The following is a 25,282-nucleotide window of genomic DNA, read 5'->3' as shown; positions in this document are numbered from 1 at the left end:
TCAGACTGACATCAAATGAAAATATTGAACCAAATGAAAGTATTAAACAAAAAGTTAATTCCTAAATGCCATCAAAATTATGTTTACGTTATTAGGGCAACCAATCATTATTTTTGAAACTTGTTAATATATAATCTATAGAAGCACAACGTCCCTGAGGATTATTACAAATGTGTTATTTTTTATTTGATACCATTCTCCTAGTGTTTATTTTTTGTAAGATTTTCATAAATCCTGTAACATTCTTGTTTTATAAAAAAACTGATTTCTTTCGGGTCCTGGTGTCTCTACATTAAATGCAATAATATATAGAAATTTTACAGGATCCTATTGAGTTCGCTGATTCAATTAGTTATTTGGGTATTGAACTTTATGAATTTATTCTTAATTATAACACGAATTTAATAAATTTCCTTAATTGGATCTCCAGTATAAGGTTTAATTTTCCAATAGGTTAATCTTCTTTAAGGTTGTATTATGCTGTTTTAAAATTAGTCATTTTTAAAACAATGTTTAAGTAAATGCATTTTAAATGTATTTGTTATAAGAATAAAATTTTATTATTTGTGTTATTAGAATATAATTTTACATGTCTAATAAAACCAAAATCAAGTATATTATAATCTAATACATTTATATATAAACTATACAAACATGTTTAATAATTCGTCTTATATAATGTGTATAAGTAACAACCATTTAAAATTAACTATGTTAAATAATGAAGTATATTATATTATTATCAAATTCATTTATAATGTACTTTTGGCAAAAAAGATCCAATAATAGATGGCATCAATCCAGAAGAAATCTGCGGAAGACCAAACACCACTCCAAAAACTAATTTTCTAAATTAAGTTTTATAAGAAGTATCTAATGTTTCTTTTCTAAAGTCTAAAGCTCAAGTTCATCGATTTACATATCATTCGTAGTAAACATTTGAGATTCACTAAAACATTCTTTAAATATCTTTTTAGCTTCAATCGTCTTGATTACCTAAGTATAAAATATTTTAGCTTCAATCGTCTTGATTACCTAAGTATAAAATATCTTTTTAGCTTCAATCGTCTTGATTACCTAAGTATAAAATATTATATTTATTATTATTTATAATTATAATTATTTTTATTATTATTTTTCATTTACATTTTAAATTATAGTTTATATTTTGTATAACTTTTATGTTCCTGTGTACCATTTTTATGGTAATTAAATTTCGTATTGAAAAACTAAAATTTCAGAATGTCTGATTAGGTCACGAATGTCATAAATTTGTGACCTAATGTTATATGCCCAGTGTCTGATTTTTAAATGTGTTTATTACGTACTTGTTTCATTGTATTTGCATATCTTATTTTATTTATTTTATGTATCATTCAAGTAGCAGTAGCAGTAATAGTAATAGTCGTGGTAGTAGAAGTAGTACAAAACCAAACCTGGTTTTAAGACTGTCATTTTGATGTGGAGTATGTAAAAAACTGGCTTATCTTTAGAACCAGCTTTTAAATTTATGCTAACACTTTTCAAGCAAAAATAATAAGTTACTTTGAAAATAGCAAAGTAAAACCTTGCCGGTGATTGCATATTTTTGAAATTACTTTGTCATTATTTTCAATACATGATTCTTTAAAATCTCTCTGTATTTCATGCATTTTCTGAATGTCCATACTTTTATAGGTTTCTTGTGGTTCAAGCATTATTTCCTCAAATTCTTCTTCATTCATCATATTTTGAATGTGTACTTTGTAAGCATCTTCCTCGATTTTATGTACACTTTCATTATCTACTTCATTAGTATCACATGGTTTGTTAATACAAATTAATTCATCTGTTTCAAGCATTTTTTCTATACATATTTCTATAGGGTCTATTTGTTCTTCATACTTTTTTTGCATGTGGTCTTTGAGTTTTATCTGTATTTCCAAAACTTTTCCTTCTAAAAGCTGAATATATTCAACCTGAAATAAATTCATAAATTAATCATGATTAGTAGATAATATGAAAACATACATTTTGTGTTAACAGTCATTTTAAAATTGTTGCATAGGTGATAATTTGGTATATGATTAAAAAATTAAGATAATTAGAAACAAAATAGTTTTGATAATTTTGTGCAACAAGAAAAAACTATTTTATTAAACATTTCATTTAAAGACATTTATGAACTTACAAAAAACACCAATAGAAAATACCTTGCTTCTTGCATTAATATATGCTGCAACTTCTGCTTCATTTACATAGACTTTAAGCTTTTCTACGTAATTATCATTTAGAAAATCAGTTTTTAATGTGATTTTAATTGATGATTCTCTAAAAGATATTATATAATAAAAACAAATTACATTTATATAAAAATTTATGTAATTTGTTTTTATTATAAAAGATATTATATAATAAAAACAAATTACATTTAAAAAAGACAGTTCTAAATAACTTCAAAAAATCACATATAAATTACATAAACATAATCCATAGTTAGATTAGTGGGAAAAGATCGCTTTTAAAAGAATCTCAAGCAATGCACAGTGGGCCGGATATTAGACATATGGTGGACAAAATTATTTTGATCTTTTTTTTTTTTACTAAAACCCTTTATATGTCCAAAGAATCACTTTTTATTAAGATATATTTACTTTTATTATAAATTTTAGTTAAATAGTTGCCAATACTAAAAATTATTTAACAAACTTTATAAAACTTTAAACCCGGATTTAAATTTTTTTAATTTTCTATCATATAACTTCTTAAAATCGTGGAACTGAATAACAAACTCTTCTGGTGGAATAAACTTAAAACAAAAATTGATGCAACAAACTTTAAAAATAAAAATGTGCACTAAATTATACTTCAGAAAAAATGAAAATTTATCACTAGATTTAAAACTCTATTACCTATATTATTATATAATCGATTTGAAATATATAAATAAATATATAGGAATAAATAAAAAATACGAGTAAGTGAATATGTACTCTATCATCCATATAAATTATCACATGTTCACAACGTTTTGAGTAAGTCTGTAGATTATTTATCATCTCTATATATAATAATGTATTACTTTTATTTTTAATATATTGGCCGCAGATTCTGGGTGAATGATATGACAACATTTTTATTATTATAAAATCTACTGAGTTCTAAAAGTACTATACAAATAATCAAAAGGCACTCTTCATACGTCACTATTTTCATTTTAACTTACCTGTTTGTAAACACTATATCCTGTAGCACCATCAAAACCAGCTTTGCATATAAACATTAGTTTAGTTAATTCCTTAGCATTGTGATTAGCAAAGTAGTTTGTATATCAAAATAGTTTGTATATCACATAGCTTTTTAAGAGTGTGTTTTAGATGATCTTTTAGCGATATTTGTACTGACTAGCGATTTATTTGAATGTTCTTGAGATAGCATTTAGCTTTTGAAGATCTTATACTATTATATAAAGGATGTGGCAGCCTTTTTTTTCAGCACCACTTCTTAGAAGCTGGTATGTTGATTTTGATATCACCATTAACAGTTAATGATAAAGTTTCATCACGTGAATATATCTAAGGCAGGTTTAATGGGGTTTTTATTTCAAATTTCAGAAATTTTTGTGCCAGTTTCGTACTTAAACTCACTTCTTAGTTTGATTTTATTGCATGAAATAATTTATGGCTAAATAAAATATTACTCACATTCTTAGGCTTATTCTTTTTGTTCTGTTACAAGCTTTTCAAAAGAGCCAAAATGGTTCCAACTTCAACTGATGATGTAGCATTTAATGTACCATAGGTGTATTGAAAATCTTGAGCTAGCTAATTTTCATTACTTCTCTCTAAAAAAGTATTGTCATTGTTTGCAGCTATTAATTTTTTACATTATAATTTTATAAAGTTTTTCACTCAGAGTCCTCTAGTTTAATATCTGCAGAAACTAGAACAGTTAACTTCAATGAAAATAATGGTATATCATAAGGAACTAGTTTATTTTGTTGTAAAAGTCCGTAAATGTCACCATTTTTAATTTATTACTAAACAAAAAAACAAAAAAACTGTTAAGTAAACAGTGCAATTTGTATTGAATTAAATAACAAACAAAATAACATGTATTTTTGTTTACAAGAAATAAAAGTTGATGTCAAGCAAATAACATAAGTTACAAGTCATTGTTTTAAAATATTAAATAAACCCAAAAGTGGAAATTAGGGGCAATGTATTTAGTTCAAATTGGTTGTATACATATTGCATTTACTAGTTCAAGTATTTAATATAGGTTCTCGTAGGTTCCCTAAATTATATGACACTTTTTGTATAAAATAAAAGTAATAAATGTTGAAAATTCACCTCGTTATTTTAAAGCCAGATTATAAGTGTATTATAGAGACTGATCTTTACTTTAGATTTCTTTTCAAAAAAAGCTTTACTGTTAAATATTTTAAATATATAAACTAATTCTGTAAGCTTATAAAATTTTAGAAGTTACTGTTTATTAAAGCTATACTTAAAAAAAAAAAAATTTAATGCTTTTAAAAAAAAAAAGTTTTTCATTATACATGAAAACGCAAATAATTTTTGTGGCTTTAAAAGATACTATTATACTCAAATAATTTTCAAATTTTTCACTTTAAATTAGAGTATTACAAACATGTTTTATTATATGGTTTTGAATATAATAAATCTTTATTTTTCAGGTTTTGTCCACCACCTGGCCCACTGTGCAATGTTAATGTAAATGTATGATTGGCATTCTTTCAAACTAGCAACTTATTTTATAGATTAAATTATTTTTTTATTTGAAAAAAAAAACTTACAGTAGTATTTTGGAATCAAAAAGAAAACTCAAAGAAAGACAAGCTTAAAAGCAGTACATTAAGACAAATTACAAAAAAATTTATAAAAAAAAGAATAATAATAATACAGTTTATCTGAAAGATGATTTCGTTGATTTTCTGTAACTTCGTTATGCCAACCTTCAATATCGTCATTGTTTGAAGCTGCATTGCTCAATTCTCTAATCAAAAAAAACTTCTTTAGTCATACAAAATAACATAAAAAGTCTTTATTTTGAAAATTTAAATAACATACAAGATATGTTTAAAGTTCTTGTTAGAGATTATGTAACCATGGAAAACACGAAAAATTAAAAGTTTTATATGAATAAAATAAATTCAAAAGCAGATCAAGGAGTATTCTCAAATCAATAGCAGATCAATTATATGTATCACATATAAATTGAATAAAATGCCAAAATTTTGTGAGCAATATATAGTTCAAGAGTAGACAAAAATAACTTCATCATATATAATTGTTTTTACTATCTAAGTTTATTATACTATCATATTAGATTTTAGAGGTTTTGTATTAAGCAATATTTTAAATGATTTTTTCCAGTAGTTTAACATTAAATAAAGACCCATGCAAATAAGTTAAAAGCCACGTCTTTTTTTAATTTTTGACATATTTTAAAACTGTGAAAGTTCAAATAATTTTGTAGTTCTAAACGCTATATGGTCATATCAAGCATCAAATTATAATGAAATTTTAAATCTATATAAAACAAATGATTTAGAAAGCTGTTTTTTGAGAGTATATTTGTGCCAGTTTTCAAAGCACCAAAAATATCAATATTGGTATGTGCCTCAAAATTTTTCTATCTGAGGCTAGTTTAAAAAGTTTGAAAAAAAAGTTTGACAAAAATATATCAAATGGTTAACAAAAAAACAACAAAAGATTGACAAAAATATGTCAAAAGAAGACAAAAATGCAGCAAAAGATTTACGAAAAAATGTCAAAAAAAGACAAAAATGTCAAAAGACTGACAAATTAGTCTTAAATTTTTAAACTATTTGAGTTTTTAAAATTATTAAGATTTTAAAATTAAAACAATTTGTCAGATCTTTGATTTCAACCAAAAAAAAATATACAGACACAACTAAACCAATCAATTTTTTTTTCAAAATGATCAAAAAACGAGATTTTATTTAGAAAATAGGATATAGATATGTTTCTGTAATGTCAATAAAAACATCTATCTTTGAAGAAGACTAGTTCCTTGATTCAACCAGTAAAAAAAACCATTAAAATTGATTCAACCAGTAAAAAACCATTAAAAACTAATACATAAAGGTAAGGTTATTGATAAAGATAGAGATTTTGTTATCGAATGGTAAAAAATAAAAAAAAGATAACAATTGGTTTTGTGCTATTTGCTGCTTAGAAAAGGATGTTTGAAAAAGTTGTAAAAGATTTTGTGAATTTGAACCTAAAAAAGTAAAAACATTTATAAACATTCATTTTGCACAGATACTTAGTTCTGCATTTTTGCACCATTACAATAAAAAAAAACTGTTCATAATCTTTATGCCTTAATTAATCAAAGAATCTAAATGGTAAAGTTGTTTGTTGTGTTATAAAAGAAATATTTGTTGGTGGTGACAGTCCAAACATAAAACATGAAACTGGAGGTATTTCCAGTTTTAAGTTTTTTCAACGGAATTCTGTTAAAGTATGAAAAAACAATTACCAATAAAGCAGGTAAGAAGTGAAATCATATTGAAATTGAAAATAAATAATCTTCCTGATTGATGGGGGTATTTGGAATAAGATGGAGATAAAGAAAATTTTTAGAAGATTATAAATATACCAGCTTAATGTTAACATTAATGTAAACACCAACTTTAATGTTTTAAACAGGTCACATTACTTAGTTTAATACACTATAAATGTTAGTAAATAAAGTGTGTTCCTAATCATTCTACAAACAGTGGAAAAAAGAAAAGCTCCTAAGACTTTTAAGTCACTGACAAATCAATTCAGAATACCAATTCAATAGCAAAAAAATACTTTCAATACTGTGAATTTTTGTAACAAGTTTGAGTTAACATCCTTAATTTCGCAAGAACTTAAGTCAAAAAATATTTTAATAAGAAAAATATATTGATTGACACAAAATAATACTAATGAAGAATACTAAAGTTACCTAAATTATTAGCATTAGTAAACGACAGTATTTTTTAGTATATTATTTTTCAACAACTCAAAGTTAGCTGATAAAATTTCAGGTACTTCTTTTAAAATACCTGTCAAATATGTCTGTCTAAAATATTTTTAAAAACTGGCAAATAATAATAATAAAATCATGTATTAGTTATTTGTTCAAATCATTGTTGTCAGGCTTGAAAAGGTGTTTTCTTTGCAAATGTGAAACAAACTATTAAACAAATATAATTCTGAATTCTTATGCTATTTATGTGTTTATTGACAAATATATTTGAAAATAAAACACTGTAAAACATTGGCATGTTAATTTTACTCAAAAAATAAAATAAAATTAGTTACATACCCAGAAGGTAGAGTTAAAAGAGAACTTGACATTTGTAAATTTATGCTCTTGTTAGTTGGTTCTAAATATTGTTCAAAACTTTTTTCATTTAAAAATTTTTTATTCAATTCAATTTTAGATAAACTATTTTTGTACAACATCTTTTAATTTACAGGTATGTGCAAAAACAGTTTTGTAAAATTGGCTTTTACAAATAATTTACACAATTTATTTTATATTATTATTATATGCATATATATATATATATATATATATATATATATATATATATATATATATATATATATATATATATATATATATATATATATATATATATATATAACAAACCACTAACATATATATGTAGATATATAAATTAGTAAAAAACACTTATCTAACTTTTTTCTTCAACTTAAACTTCACCATTGCTATCATCAGGGAAGAGTTCTGCATGATCAGGAAGAACTCTTCCTGATGATCCAGCAATGGTGAAACTTCAAGTTGAAGAAAAAAAGTTAGATAGTGCTTTTTACTAATTTATTATTGCTCTGTTCTTTAAGAACATTGAGCACTCTATTTGTAAAATACACTAACATAATTTACATATGTACATATATATATATATATATATATATATATATATATATATATATATATATATATATATATATATATATATATATATATATATATATATATATATATATATATATATATATATATATATATATATATATATATATATATATATATATATATATGTATATGGTTTTCAACATAATCGTAAAACTTATTACACAACTTTGGATTAAGTAAAAATGTCATAGACACGCTTAACAGTAAGAAATTACGATAAACATTATCAGAAACCAAATTAAATAAAATAGTAGGTCCAGTATATAATAAAAATTGGCGCAACTCTGTTGCCTTCCATTGTTGGTACTCATACAGTGATCTTGGACGTCTCGCAAACTCTTTAGGAAAATATTTTTTAAGTGATATAAGTTTTTCAGATATTTTATTAACTGTGTTAGCAGACAATCTATTTTTTAAATCGCCCTTGATCCATAAAGATATGATCCGCCTAACTATTCCCAAGCATACAAGGTGCATGTAATCAAGAGGACATTGTGTAACAAGTCCTACTTGCAATTCAGTTAACGGTGAAAGTGCGATATGGTGATCTTCATCTTTTTGCATGATAAAGCCCGCATCAGTACGTAGAGTTGAACTTGTATCGGGAAACATCATTCTATATTTCAAATGGACCCCTTCTTGTATACAGCGTTCACAGCCATTGTAACCGCAATTTTTATACATTTAATAAAAAGCTCTACATTTAATGACAAATTATTGCATTTATAAATATGTCATGTCGTTTTCCACGGTATTCTAAACCTTCCGACAGAGACTTCATTTCTAAAATAAAATCATTTAAATATTTCTCTACTGATGTTGGCTTTGTCTTGCCTGTATAAAGTCCAATAAAAAAAACTTGTTTTTTAGGTAATTCATTTACATACCCGAGTATTGGCCAAAGTTGCATATTTGAACTATGAAAGAGTGGAATGCTGTCAACATTTATTTTTAAAGATAGTGCAGAAATGTCTGATAATGTCGATTCATTTAATTGCGATAATGCACTCAATAAGGCAGTTTTTACTCCAACATAATAATATGATCCACCAGCTCTGGCGATGATATTAGAAACCTTCTTAGGTGTTTCCATCAAAGTGCATTCATCTTTAGGAACATTTAAACCTGCCAACCATAGAATATGCAGTAGAGCTGTTACTGCAGTAGTAGAAATATTATGTCTAACTACCCACGTAGCTAGCTGATCACGAATATCACATTTACAAACATTCTCTTCATCATTGCTACTGCCTACAAACTTGTCAGAATGTTAAATTGGATTCATTGTTGCTATAGTTTCCATCAGTAAGATCATACGTACTTGCTTCACTATTAAATAATTGGCTTTTACTTTAAAATTCGTATTGCAATGATACATCTGAAAGATTATTATCTATCTTTTTGAAATTTTCATCAATTTCATTTTCATCCAATATGCAAGAACGTATTTCTACATCTCCACTGGTCATTATATTATTAACTGATTCATAACACAGACCTAAGTCATTGTTAATGTCGGGCTCTTCATTACGTTCATTCACACTCTTTAGTAACTCATCCACTGCCCTTCTCACTCGCCTCCTTTTTGTTCTTTGACAACATTCAAAATTTTTGGCCATATTCATAAATATTTAACTTAGATAATAAAAAATTTATCGCAGTAAAATATGAACTCACAAAATAAAATATATTATTAAAAATTTTATGACAACATAACCAACATATTTTATGATCGATGGCATCTCGGAAAATTGTTGAAAGCTTAAATTGAAATTATTTAAAGATACCGGATAATTAACTTAATGCATTATATTACTAACCACTAACCAATAAATTAAAGCCTAATAATTACATCAGTACAAGTACTAGTAAGTTATTTTCTGTCCTTTTATCATAAAATAATATATTATACAAGCAATGACGTTTAAAACAAATTGATCAGTTTCTTATAAAACATATGTATAGTAAATATACTATTTTCAAAACAAAACATTAGTACTTACTAAATGTTCGCTGTTTTTTTCAAAATAATTTGATAATTAATATTTCACTATAACCATAGCGTTGCAAATTGGCGCAATTAACAAATTCCCGATGCATAATATACAAATTCATAATCTAGCTGCCTTGGATGAACTGAACACTCGAAATTAAAACAAGTTTTAAATGCTATTTTATTATATTCCAATCAAAATAAATGACGGAATACGAAAATTATATAATAATAATAGTAAATAATGAGTTCCGTAATTTTAATAATTTGCCCATATGGGACCCATATAAAATCATATGACAAGCCCACATCAAGCCCATGCCCGGATGCCCACGCAATCCCGGGATACAACCCATCTGGGCATGCTGGCCGGGATATATATATATTTCTATACTTATACATATATACATATACATATATACGTATATATATATATATATATATATATATATATATATATATATATATATATATATACATATATATATATATATGTATATATATACATTTATATATATACATATATATATATATATGTATATATATATATATGTATATATATATATATATATATATATATATATATATATATATATATATATATATATATATATATATATATATATATATATCAAGAAGATGTACTGCCTTATCTGCTATTTAATTAATATATTACCAAACTTAGTGCCTTACTTAACACAACTCCTATAGGTTATTTAGGTCTTTTTGTTATCAACAACGTTTGATAAACTTGTGATATTGTTGTGTGTTCGCTCTCAGTAAATGCAGTAGGCACAAGACACGATTTAGAAACCTAAAAAATATTTTAATACATGTATGTTTTAATGCCTGTTTAAGATGTCTTAAAACTGTCATGTGCCTACTGGGAAGGACCTATAGAACTTACTGTACTTATGCTCTAGTTATGCTATGAAACATGATATATCTTTTAGCAATAACAAACCACTAATTATGTTCCTTTAAAACTATGAACTCTTGTTACAAACCTTTGTTTTAAATTATTTAACATGACTCTCTCATACACAACACAGTATAAATACTTGGGATATTTTTTATAAAATGATATTCATGATAACTAGGATATTATAAAACAAGTACTTATATACGCAACATAATAAAAACAAAGGACATAATAAAACAAGTACTTCTTATATATACAAAAGCTAACCTCATCCATAAAAGGTTTATCTAAACAAAAAAAAAGCTAAGTTTTTAATGCCTTTTTCTGTTCATTTTATGGGTTATAGTTATGGCATCTTTTGCTATAAACTTATTCCACCATCATTTGTTACATATTTCAAAGAAATTTACCTGATTTTTAATGTGCCACCATGGAGCAGTGTTAGTGAGCTCCTTCATTGCAATAGACTCATTCCACCATCTATGTTTGCATATTATAAAGCATTTTACCTGATTTTTAATGCGCCAACATGAAACAGTGTAAGTAAGTTATTTGTAATGGTTTGCACAGTGCTCATTTGAGGGCTCTCACTATTATGCACCAATCACAATTGCTGCAGAATAGTGAGAACCTAATTATAAAATCTTTTGTAAACTCAGACAGATTCTTGCAGTTTTAACTGATGTTAAAATGGAGATCTGACCTATACATAAAATACTGTTTTATGTCCCCCACAGAGCATTGTCACAGGAGGAAAGATCTGGACTACATGGAGGCCAGGGAGTCGGTACAAATTTACCTACCCAGCGATCTGCAAAATTTTGATTCAGAAATTTCCTCGTTTTTAGGGCAGTGTGAGCAGGTGCTCCATCCTGCTGGAAATGTGAAGAAAGAAAAATGCGTTTTTCATTTAGAGCTGGAAAAAAACGTGTCTGCAAAAGCTGAATATAAGAATCAGCTTTTATGGAACCATCCATGAAAAATGGCCCAATCAAGTACTTAGTCGAAATGTTCCACATGCAGATTTGTGATCCTTTACTTTCTGCATAAAAAGCACACTCATCACTGAAAAAAATATTTTCATGACATCTGGCATTATTATACTTATTCAATATTGCCTGACAAGAAGTTATTTGTGTTTAATAATCAGCTTCACTTAAGAATTGCACTTTGACTGGCTTCCAACTTCTGTAGCTGAGATCTCTCAGTGATGATGTCAAGCTCCTCTGATCTTTGACTGTAATATAAAATAATGAAAGTAATAGTTTAATAAAGAATATTGTATTGATTCAATAAATAAAAGTAAAAGGAGACCTACTTTTATATTTTATGAATATGAATTTATGAACATAGATTCCTGAAAGTAACTGTGAATTATGAAACACACTGTGTATATATATATATATATATATATATATATATATATATATATATATATATATATATATATATATATATATATATATATATATATATATATATATATATCCACTCAGATGACTGTTTCAGGGCTATTATAAAATAAAAGGGATTAAAATATATTATTATTAAATTTTAGTATTAAATTACACTAATAACAACAATATCAATTCATACACTCCAACATAACATATTAATGCTACAAACAAACAAAAGCACTTTTCCATGGTTAATAATTATAAACCATGGAAAAGTAATTTTTTTGTTTTCTTAGGTTATATAAAACTATGGTTTAAAATTCAAGTCAGAAAATTCAAATACACTTTTTCAAAGATCCGATCCTTAAATGACTTGAAGATTTATTTAAAATTCATTCTAGTGTTAGAGTTATCTTTAAAACGTATTTAATATTTTTTTTGTGCTTAGACTAAAAAAAAACTTTATTTTATTTTATTTATTTTATGCATAATTTAGTTGTCTAAATAAAAAATAATAAAGTAACAAAGTCTAAAATGTTTTTAAAATAAATTTTTGAAAAATAACTAAATACACACCGGTTGCAGATCCATGAAATGCTTCTATAATAGTTTCAACAAGATTGATTCTTCCAAGGTCAATGAGTAAACTCAAAAAGTCATCTAAATCAACTCTATCAAATCCATTTAATTCTAAGATTCTAATCAATTCTGAGGATGATGATACATTATTTAGAAGAGCCTCACAAATCTCATCTATAAACAAGTAGTTTATTGATTCATCTATGTTTAAACTTTCTGAAATCTCTAAGGTTTCGCAACTTTCATTTTGCTTCATTTTAAAAATCAACTACTTGCTGCAATTTAAAAAAATATTTATTTGTAAAAACCTAATTATACAAAATCTAATCTTTAAAAAAATAATCAATTTTTATTTTTAATGAAAAAAAGAACATATATATATATATATATATATATATATATATATATATATATATATATATATATATATATATATATATATATATATATATATATATATATATATATATATATATATATATATATATATTGCTCTTTTTTTATACCGGGAAATTCCATCAAAAATTCCCGGAAATATTTTAAAACTATTTAATTTAACGTGGTTTTTTTCCGTTGCCATAACAACTTCTATTGCAACTACTTTTATAATATACTTTTATATATACATAAGCACTACTTTTCATATAAAAACTCTCGAAAACTTTTGTTTTTGCATAAGAAAAACATACTGAAAAAATAAGTTATCAAGTAATTGTATTTTCCATTATTCAATCCTTGAAATGCTCACAATTAGCCTTTATAACGATTAAGACTTGCAGAGTTAATCAATGAACTTATTTGAATTTAAAGAAATTATTTTTTTGTATAGAGAAGTAGTTGTTTGTAAATAATGTTAATACGAAAATACAAGCAATGATGGAATTTGTAGATACAAACTTTAATACTACAAAGTGGTGCATATGTAATATGAAGATATATATATGTATATATATATATATATATATATATATATATATATATATATATATATAAATATATATATATATATTTAAACAACTTTAAATCGTATTCTACAACATAGAGTGCTCGATGTTCTTAAAAGAACAGAGCATTTATAAATCAGTAGAAAATCACTTAACAAAAATTTTTCTTGATTTACACTGTTTCATCAAAAAAGAATCATCAGAAATAAAAGATTAAGTTAATAAAACTTTAATTTATACCAAATATTAAATTACAGGAATTCCCATATGTCTTTAACTAATGTAAATTCTCACACATTTGTGGAATTTGCTGACACTATTACTAAAATAATTCTTTGGAAATGAATGCTTTTTAGAAAAAGGTTTTTTTTAAAAGGGGAACTTAATGTAACTATGATTTGAGCTCATTTATTTTTATAGTTTTTTAGGAGAAACTTGTTTTCGTGCCTGCATTTAGAAATTAATTCCGATTATTTGTTTACTAAACATTCTTGGTTCGCAGGTGTAATTATCTCAAATTTTTCTTGTAGGCATAGTATACATTTTTTGGAAATATTGTTATATGCAGGCGCCGTTTTAAGGATGGACCAATTCAGTATAAAATCATCAATATTTTTATCTTTTAATTTTCATATATTTTTTACAGCATGGTGTCTTTTGAACACTTTTTATTTTTAAAAGATTGCTTGTGATTTGCAAAACGTTTTTTCCATTCACCCTCTGTTATGCCAATATATTGTTTATCAGGTGCATTCTTGGAGGAAACAACACATTTATATCCCACATTTTTTATAAACTACTTCCACTCATTAGACAATTGTTTTTTTGTTTACAATTACAATTTTCTGTAGTTTTTTTATTTAGGGTTTCCTATTTGTTTATCAAAGCATTATTGTGACCTTTTATAATTCTTTCCATATTTTTTGTACAACAGCTGCTAACTTTAACTGTATTTCGATTAAAAATTTTATGCAATTTATTAGAGGGCGGGAAATGCTTATCGACCAATTCTAAAAATATTTTTCCTATATTAGTGGAATCATTTTTGCTATATGGGGGGTTGAACCAAATTGCATTTCTAGTTCAATTTCGCTTTTTCGTATTCTTTTTTTAAGGATCAAATTTTAGTTCAAAATTTTCAAAACCACTTTTTTTTAAGGGCATCTTCAAATATTTGTTTAGAGAAATTGAATGCATTTTCATTAGAGGAGTTTTGGTATAGCCTGTTATCAATTAAGATTGGGATTTGTTTTAGAATTTGAGGTGGATGATTTGAGTTAATGTTAATATAATATAATTCATCGTTTGGTTTTTTGAAAGGCTAATATGAGTTTTCAGAGAGGTTTAATGTGACATCAAGAAAGTTTACAATTTTTAAATTTATGTTTATTTCAATATGAAAGCCAATATTTTTAAAAATTTTATGTCTTTTCTAATTTTATCGAGCTGCGAACCAGATCTTTTATGCATTACTATTAAACCATCATCGCAATAAAGGCCTAAATCATTTATATTGATTATTTTACTTAATAAATCTAAAATGTGTAGTCCAACAAATTCACAAATTTCTGCTCCGTCATAACTGCCCATTGTTACAATAAAGCAGTTGTGCATGTTTTTCTTTTTCCAAGCTTCCTTATTAAAATAAAGTAAGGTTTTTCTACAATGTTTTATTATACGGATTGTTTCTTTAGGAATAACTGTGTGGTTTTTTGCAAATTCAATTGTTTTATCTATATATTTAAATGTTTTTTTTGCCTATTACAGAATAGCTTTATTACAAATATAATCGGCAAGACTTCTAGAAGATCAATTTCAAATATATTATTCATAGTAATTATAAAAATAATAATAATAATTAAAATCAAACTAACCAATAAAAACAAATCAACATAAACTATATATAACTGTGCAATTTAAAATATAAGTATACTCGATAAAGTATATAAAATAATAGAACAAAATACAAGAAAATTTATTTTCTGCTGAAAAAATTACTTCTTTCAACTTTCGTTTAAAAGACGTTAAAGTCCTTTTTTATAAAAAATTCAAAATTAGGCAAAACTATTTTATTCTATAAATAAGGACCGCTGTTAGAAATAGTTGTTTAAATTTAGTTTGGCATAAAATCTCTTGGAGATTTTTTCCACTACAAATATTGTATTTGTTTATTGTTTTTACGTTATAAATGCTTATAATACATTAGGAGATAAATGATTTTTACATTTAAATATGAAACTTAAAATATTATAAACATTTATCTCGTATACAATTAAGGCTTTCATTTCTCTCAGAAATGGTTTTGAACTTGAAAAACGATTTACAAAATTAATTAGGCGAGCTGCGTGTTTCTGATGCTGATAAGGAGATGTAAGTTTAGTTTTGTGCACGCTACCCCATACAATATTTGCATAAAATGGAAGTGAATAAACGAATAATATAATTGCTTTAATATTTGTTTATTTAACATATGTTGAACTTTATATATAATTTCAATACTTTTAGCAACTTTCATGGAGATATTATGGATTTGTTGTTTCCAGGATAAGTTTTTGTCAACAAGAACTCCAAGAAGTTTTGTAACTTTTTCCCTTTTAGTATTGCATTATGAATAAAGAGGTCGGGCATCGTTTTTGGCAAACATTTATTTTCTGGGTAATGGGTAAAAAAGTGTCCATTTTGCTTTATCAATATTGATGGACAACCTGTTTTTCTTAAAACAATATGAGATTTTATTTAATTTTTGTGTCATTATTAAAAGGTGTATTTATTTTTTCATGAGAATGGAATAGGTTTGTTTCATCAGTAAAAGTTATAGTGGTTAAATAAAATGCTTTGTTAAAGTCATTTATATATATTAAAAACAATAGAGACCCAACTATCAATCCCCGTGGGACACTACTTGTTACATTCATTAATAACGGCAAAAATGAGTCATGGATATTAAAGAGCCGCTTACGATTTCTCAGAATGCTTTTAAACCAGCTTAGGGATTTATCCTTAATGCCATAGAGTTCTAATTTTTTAAATAGAATGCGGTGATTGAAAGTATCAAAAGCTTTAGACAAATCGATGAATACGCCAAGTGTATAATGAGAATTTTTAAAAGAATCAGAAATGTTACGTGTTAGTTGGAGAATGGCGTGTTCAGTAGAATTGTTTCTCTGGAAGCGAAATTGATTATTACATAAAAGTTTAGTATCAAAAAAATAATTGCAGACTCTGTTCTACATTGTTCTTTTTAATATTTTAGAGAAACTGAAAGAACTGAAATAGGACGATAATTTGCAATGTTACATTTGTCACCTGATTTAAAAATAGGAATTTATTTGACTTATATAAGTCGTTATTCTAAACGTTTGATCGACGTTTAAAAACGTATACTATATTATAATAAAGTTTTAATATAGCCATTGGTTAGAAGATTTACATAACAGCTTAAGTCACGCAGTTTAAATAGGCATAATTAAAATGAAATTAAAACAAAACAAAAATATAGGTATTAGAAAGTAGACATTCAAAAATGCGTAATATTACGAAAATATAGACGTTGAAATAATTTCAACATCTTGTTTATTCTTGCCACCAACATAACAGGCAACATCATTTGAATATTTTAATGTGTATAGTATATTATATTATTATAAGTAAATATTGGCATCGAAATCATTAGTACTCTTGAACGTTATCAATTATTTCTTTACACAAATATAATAAACAAACAATTTGTATAGCTTCTTATCTCAAAATTAAAGGTAAGATGAGATTTTTTAGAGTAATTAGAGTCTAATGTGGTTATATCAGTCAAAAACAGTTAAAAACTGACAAGAGCGTACCTACAAACAGTTGTAGTAATTTTAATTAAATATGTAAATGGGGGACTTTAAAAAGACGCACCCGTGACTCGGTTAAATAAAAATATTTTCGTTTTACTGCTGAAAAATTATTTTTCATGGGTTAAATAATTAAATTAGACTTAACTACATTTTCAAGATTTACTTCCTTACAACAGCTGAAAGCAAAAGGACTAATAAATAAATAATAAACATGTTTCGGATGCGCCATTTTAAACCGTGGTTTAAAAAGTTAAAAAACTCTTTTCGTGACAATCTACCTTTCTAAATGCCTACAAATCAAAGGATTCCGATGTTTTAGAAACTATTGATGGCCACATTGACAAAATTTAAAAATATGAGTTCTGCTGCAAAAACCTTTTTCGTAAGTTTTATAAGCAACTGAACAGATTAAACTCATTTTGTAAACGCTAGTATGATTGCGTAATACTAGGTGTTCATCTTTTTTAAAATCAAGAGATTTAATTAGTAAATTTTTATTTCTTTATTTTAGGCGCATTTTAGCTTATTTTCAGTGACGGATCCAGAACTATTTGGCGCTTGAGATAGCTCTGTTCCACCAAATTTCTTTAGCAAATGTAACTAAAATAAGCAATGACGGATCCAGGATTTTTTTGGTGTTTGAGATGGCAACTTCCAGAAATGGAGCAAGCTCCAAACATTTGAATGTTTATACTTATGTCAAACAATGAAACTTTGCAAAGAAAAATGTATTGATTGGAGGCTGGGAACGAAAAAGCCCTTGACTTCATCCCCCCCCCCCCTCACCCCAAACGTGAGAGGCAACAAGTTGATAAAATATTTTTTCGTACTGTTCTCAACTAGACTTAAATTTATCGATAAATTTTAAGTTTCATAGTATTATCTCTCAGAGTTTAAAAATCATGAACATATAAAGTTTAAACCCCCCTCAATTTGCAGGGGTTACAAATTTTATATTGTCATAATTTTTGAACACTGAGCGATAATGCTACGAAACTTAAAGTTTATCAATGGATATAAGTTTAGTTGAGAATAGTACAAAAAATGTTTTATCAACTTGTTGCCCCTCACGTTTGGTGTGTGTGTATGGTATGGGGAGGGCGGATGAAGTCAAAGGGTTTTCTCGTTCCCAGCCTCCAATCAACGCAATTTTTTGCTAAGCCTCATTATTTGACATTAGTATAAACATACAAATGTTTGGAGTTTGCTCCATGTCTGGAAGTTAGCCATCTGAAACACCAAAAAAATCACTGCTTTTTTTAGTTACATTTGCTAAAGAAATTTGGTGGAGCAGAGCTAGTAATGACCACTGCATATATTATGTCGCGACTTTACTGATTTTTTAATGTCAAAAATAAATATGGATGGTACAAGAAATTTTGGAAAACTTCTATTCAGAAAATCCTCGATATGCACATAGTAAACACACAAACGTCTATTAAATGTCAAAACAACGTTTCGACAAAACGTTCAGATTTGTTCGATTATCCGTTTAGAATGAAGTTCAGATTAACGTTTAGAACAAACGCCCATAAAACGTCTATATTCAAACGTATTTTAGACGTCTTATATAGAATTATTATATAAAGCGTTTGGATTTTTGTCTAATTTACGTTTAAATCTAGTCTAATAAACGTGTATAAAGCGTTTAGATTTAGTCGAAATAAACGTATATTAAGATTTTAGATCTTGTCTAATAGTTTCTTTGATTTAGTTAACATAATTTTAATTTATTTAATTTTTAAAACAAATATAAATTAAAATTACGATATAAACTTTTAACTTTATATAAGTAATAAGAGGTCTTGGAATTTATAAATAATAGGAATAGGTCTTGAAATAGGAAGGTCTTGAATAGGAATAGGTCTTGAAATTTATAAATAAGAAATAGTTAAAAAAGTAATGAAATTTATAAATAAGATATAGTTATAAAAGACCTGGTCTTACTTTTTATATTTTTTATAACTATTATAATATATTTATAAACTTTTATACTATACTACTTATACTATACTTCTATTTTATAAAACTATATATAAAGTTATAAACTTATATAAAACATTTTCATATAGTGGGGAAAAAATATTTGTGCACTATACTTGCTTATGATTCGATAATTAAAAAAAAAATTAAATGATCAAGCTTTTCGCAGTGGAGATTTTATAGTAACATTATCTATCAAATATTTTTTAAATTTAATCTCATTAGCAGAAAATAAAAGTTGACATTAAGATTAAGTCAAAGTCTTGCACCTGTTTGTGTAACATCATCTTCTTCATTCGTATCCTGATCCTGATTTCGTAACCTGATTTGTAACCGCAAAAAATTAGGGTAAAATAGTTAGCATTTTAAATGTAAATTCATAAATCAAAATTGGTATTACACAGAACAGCTTTACATATAGAGGATTTTCTGAATGGAGGTTTCCAAAATTTTCTGTACCATCCACGTTTATTTTTGACATTTAAAAACTAGTAACGTTGCGACATAACACATGCAGTTGTTTTTACCAACTTTGTTCACCAATTTTATTTAGTAAATTAAGCTAAAATGCATCTAAAATAAAAAAATATATATTTAGTTATCAAACCTCTTGATTATTGCAAAGGTGAATACCTACTGTTACACAATCATGCTAGCGTTTACAAAATGAATTTAAACTGTTTATAAAACTAACGAAAAAAGTTATTGGAGCAGGACTTTTATAACGAGAAACAAGCAACTCATATTTTTTAACTGTGTCAATGTCGTCATCAATAATTTTTAAAACATCGGAGTCAATTGAGAAATAGAAAATAAACTACGCTGTTGTTAAAGTTACACAATATTTATGTAGTTATATATGTTATGTTCTTTTTAGTATGTTACTGTACAACAAAATCAATCTTTCTGTTGTGTTGCTGTCAAATTAGAAAACAATAAAATTACAGAATTCGTATAATTATTTTTTAGAATTTAATTTATTATATTTTGAATATTTTTCTTATGTTTTTTGGAGTTAATTTTAGTTTTTACTTCTTGAAAATATATTTTATATATATATATATATATATATATATATATATATATATATATATATATATATATATATATATATATATATATATACATATATATATATATATATATATATATATATTTATATATATATATATATATATATATATATATATATATATATATATATATATATACATCAAAATTATTTATTTATTTACGTAATACAACTTTGAATGTAACTTAGTTCAAAATAAGGAAATGACAGACCGATGTTAAACATGGCTCACAGTCTCTGTATTATACAAATCCAATGGAAATGAGTTATTGCAGAATAATTTAATAGTAGCTGATACTAAGCAACTGATCTTGTTACATAAAGGCAGGGATAAAAGTACTTTGCGAAAAGCATGTAAAAGATGGTGATAAATAAAGGTGGAATTTAAAAGTTTTCTGATGTACAAGATTGTGAGTTTTTGGAAAAACAGTACAATGTGATCATTCAAGTTCTGGATGTATATAATAATATTGTTGATATTCATGAATATATATACAGGATAGACTTATCAAAATTAAACACTGCTCTCAATAAACATCCTGGTAAAATCAACAAACAACTTAAAATAAAAACTATCAAAATAAAATAAAATATCGAAAAATAAATTCATTTAAGAAAGTTAAAAAGCTTGATAGAAATACTAAAATAATCAATATTAGAAATGTAAATTATAAAAAGAAAGTATTAAAAATGAATTAAAATTTATACTTACTAATAAGTTTTAATGAGGTTTTTACACTAACAATAGTTTTCAACTGATCGAATTGAAGTTGGAAGTTTATTTTATATTTTTGCATCCATAAAATAAAATCTTTTCCTATCAAATTCCAATTCAACTAGTGAGATCTTTTTCGAATTAGGTTTTTAGTGTTATCATTATGCAAATTTGCAATAAATTACTTATAAAAATTAGAACAAGTTGATTTGTCTACAAAGCACAGTCTAGTTATTAAGCAAGAAACTTAATGTTATCCTGTTTACAATAGGTGGTTGATGTTTTGCAAATTTTTCCTTCATTAATGATGTTGTTTGCCCTTAATTTAATTGATTTTAAAGAAGACAGTTTTGTTTTGGTCATGTCTGAAAGTGACACCAAAGTCTGTATAAATTGTTGTTTGTATAAAAACAGACTACAAACAATGTTTATGTAGTAAAACAAATTACTTTGCAAATAATGTTTAGCTATCAAAGAAATTTGAATATATGCATACATATACATATATATATATATATATATATATATATATATATATATATATATATATATATATATATATATATATATATATGTATATATATATATATATATATATATATATGTATATATATATATATATATATATATATATATATATGTATATGTATGCATATATATATATATATATATATATATATATATATATATATATATATATATATATATATATATATATATATATGTATATGTATGCATATATATATATATATATATATATATATATATATATATATATATATATATATATATAAATATAAATATACAGTGGATTTAGGGTCTATAGCCCCGGGCCCGCACTTTTAGGGACCCCAAAATTTGCAAGAGGATTTTTTTTTTTTAGTTATTTTTACCCTGATACACTAAAAAAGGCCTCGAAAAACAAAAATAGCCCCGGTCTATTTTTGTTTTTCGAGTTGTTTAAGATATATATGCATATATATATTAAACAACTTGTTTCAATAACTTTTTTTGGATATTTAGCGAAACAAAATTATATTTGTCTCAATTGTATTTGGCTCAATTGTATTTGTCTCAATTGTATTTGTCACAACTGTATTTGTCTCAAAAGTGATTCAAAATTGTATGTCTCTAATTTACATTTAATTTCTCCCCTAAATCTACGCCCATAGCTCCGGTTTTCTATTTTCCTTTTATCATTTTCAGAAAAATTAAAGAACTGTTTATTATTTTGATGAGCAATCGCAATCGCGCTTTTTTAGATACTTTGCATTTATATTTTTCGTAAGTTTATAAATTTAATATAGCACATTGTTGGTAAGCGTAAAGTTGATAAAAGAGGCTGTTTAAAACTGTCACGAAATTTTAATGTGTTGAGCAAATTTTAAATTATGGCATTGCCTGCTTACAAGCAGTAACTAATGAATAGAAAAAAAAGATATTTGTCAAGGGTCCGGGGTCTTTTAGAGGGCTTATGTAATATTTGAAGACCTTTCTTTTCGTTTTTTGAGAAAAGTTGGTGTTTCATGAAAAACTCTTTGGAGAAACGATACTTTCTTAAGAAAAGTGGTTTAAATAGTGAAAAAGTGGATTGAGGGTTCGTAAATCAAAATTGTCTAAGGTCCAATCCACCGCTATTAACAAGTCAGTAAACCTGAATAACAGCAAAGATAGATAGATACTAAAAGAATTTTCTGACGTGTGTCCCCCTCATACATTAAGTTCACTGATTTATAAAAACTTATTTATTAAAAGCATCATAATAACATAATAAACAATAATACACAATTAATGATAAAGTAAAGTTGTCGGATTTAAAGGGCAACTTTACACTTATTACTGCTATTGTATTTTTTTAAATCATTTTAGTTGTTTTCAAGATTTGATTTCTAAAATACAGTTATAACTTATATAAGTATGAATAACTTTGTGGTGGGAAAAAAAAGCTAATACGGTCAAAAGTAAATTTTATAACGTGACATCAAATATTTTTAAAATGTATACAAAGCGGAAATCATTTAATTTGGTACATTCGAATTCCCAAGCATTTTTTCTCAAAAATGCTTTAAGATTCATCAAGTCTTTATACTTGGCATCTTGTTTTGGTATTCCAGATTAGTAAGCGTCAATAAGTTCAACTGAAGGATTTGTGTTTAGATTTTGAGGAAGAGGTTTGTATTCTTCAGTGGAAGAGTAACTTACTTTGTAAAATATTTTTGGCTCTGGTATGTATTTTAGACACTTATGTTTGTAACAGTTGGATCGCCCTTTTTACTACCTGTCGGATTTCGGTGTAATATTTGATATTAGAAAATATCTTAAAAAAATCATATTTAAGGAGCTTTACTTTGTACATTAGAAAACTGATTTTCGCATTTTTAATGTAAGCAATGTAGTCACTAGGCTCATGTATTGCTCTACCTCTAAGATTTCTTTTAATGGCAGCGTGTACGCTATCTCCTTCCATATGCGTATGTCCTTTTTCTAAATACTTCTGCTCAATTATTAAATTATTTTGAACAGAAAACAGAAGAAGTGAATTAGCTAATGTAGTACAACGATTTTGATACTTACAACCATCAGAATATATTTTCACTTTATTTAAATTAGAATTTTTTTCTTTACATTCTGATCGGTGATAAAATAATATGTAAGCAAACACGTCACTATCCAGCCCACCTTCAGTTTCATCCCATATATAATTAGTTGCCTCTTTTGTATGAAGATTATACATTGTTTGATTGTAAACTTTGATATTTTTTTTAAAATATGAAGCACCGGCAGATATAACAGGGCATAAAAGAGTTTGTTCGCAATCCATTATTAAAACTAATTCGTTAAGTATAACGTTTGTTTTATCAAAGTCTTAACTATTTTGAGCTTGTGTTTTTAAAAGCCAGCAATCTGTATAGCTAGAAGGATGAATATAATCAGGTGTATCTTTTTTTCTTTCTCGAATTTCGACGCAGAAGTCACATTGATCCTTTCTAGGTTTGTGTATAAAAACGTTCTTCTGTTTTAGTAACTCATAAAAGGTTGTGTGACCCACGGATTCTACTTTTTTTTCTGTTGCTTTAATTTTGTAACATCTGCAATATATATATATATATATATATATATATATATATATATATATATATATATATATATATATATATATATATATATATATATATATATATATATATATATATATATATATATATATATGTATATATATATATATATATATATATATAATAAAAACTTTTTTTTATTAGGTATTACCTATATTATAAAAAAAGATTTTATAAATTTGGAAAAAGTCCACACTAAATACCACGCTATAAAATTATTTACATTACTTTCGTGGGCATAGTTTACCCAGTTTGAGAAGGACTGTATTGAATTAAGTACAGTTAAATTTCGATAACTCAAACACCAGTTAATTCAAACTATTTTATTTCGAAGTATTTTTATAGGCCTATTGAAAGCAGGAATATGTTTTACATCACGTTGAATTGTTTTCCATAGTTATTTGTAGGTGAGAGTTAGCGTGATTTAACTGTAACAACAAAGTTTTGTTAGTTTAGGCAGTTAAGTTCAAATTTTTTTAATTCAATTTTTTTTTTGAACAAATTCTTTTGATTCAAATAGCTGAACTTAGTGCAGCAAGTTCATAAAACTTAGGTGTTTTTTATATAAAAATAGATAAATTGACCTCACAGCTATAAATACTTAATCTAGGAATATTATACCTGAATGTTTCAGCCTTAGATGTTTAGTCATCGACTAAGTAGAGTCTTTCAGTATTTTTTCTACAGCAATGAGACTCCAATTTTTCTAAAGATTCAATAAACTCATTTGCATATTGCTTCGGTTGAAAACCATTGTGACTAGCAAAAAAACCAGGTT

General features: G+C 25.7%; 1 protein-coding gene across 7 annotated transcripts; it reads right to left on the bottom strand.

Annotated features, from left to right (window-relative positions):
• Nucleotides 1–878: 878 nt before the first annotated feature.
• On the bottom strand, nucleotides 879–13,139 carry LOC136079809 (uncharacterized). 7 transcript variants are annotated; one of them, XM_065796356.1, is made up of 6 exons: nucleotides 12,836–13,139; nucleotides 7,330–7,390; nucleotides 4,906–4,998; nucleotides 2,193–2,310; nucleotides 1,568–1,958; nucleotides 879–996 (listed from the first exon to the last, which is right to left on the bottom strand). In XM_065796356.1, exons 1-6 carry the CDS (start codon nucleotides 13,092–13,094, stop codon nucleotides 980–982), a joined length of 939 nt encoding a protein of 312 aa, XP_065652428.1. In that variant the 5' UTR covers nucleotides 13,095–13,139; the 3' UTR covers nucleotides 879–979. The 7 variants fall into 7 exon arrangements, with proteins under 7 accessions (XP_065652428.1, XP_065652425.1, XP_065652430.1 ...); XM_065796353.1 differs by having other exon boundaries at nucleotides 896–996; nucleotides 1,546–1,958; XM_065796358.1 differs by having other exon boundaries at nucleotides 896–996; nucleotides 1,573–1,958.
• Nucleotides 13,140–25,282: the final 12,143 nt, after the last annotated feature.

The sequence above is a fragment of the Hydra vulgaris genome, chromosome 04, assembly GCF_038396675.1.
Source record: "Hydra vulgaris chromosome 04, alternate assembly HydraT2T_AEP".
In the NCBI taxonomy this organism is placed as follows: Eukaryota; Metazoa; Cnidaria; class Hydrozoa; order Anthoathecata; family Hydridae; genus Hydra; species Hydra vulgaris.
This window is presented reverse-complemented; position numbering and strand designations above follow the sequence as displayed.

Bases quoted from the DNA above. Each gene is read 5' to 3' on its own strand.
- LOC136079809 (XM_065796353.1), bottom strand. From the start codon at position 13,094: ATGAAGCAAAATGAAAGTTGCGAAACCTTAGAGATTTCAGAAAGTTTA. The intron at 4,999-7,329 runs GTATGTAACTAA...TTTTTTGATTAG, and splicing joins CTTTTAACTCTACCTTCTGG to AGAATTGAGCAATGCAGCTT. The intron at 2,311-4,905 runs GTATTATTATTA...AATATCTTTTAG, and splicing joins AATCATCTTTCAGATAAACT to AGAATCATCAATTAAAATCA.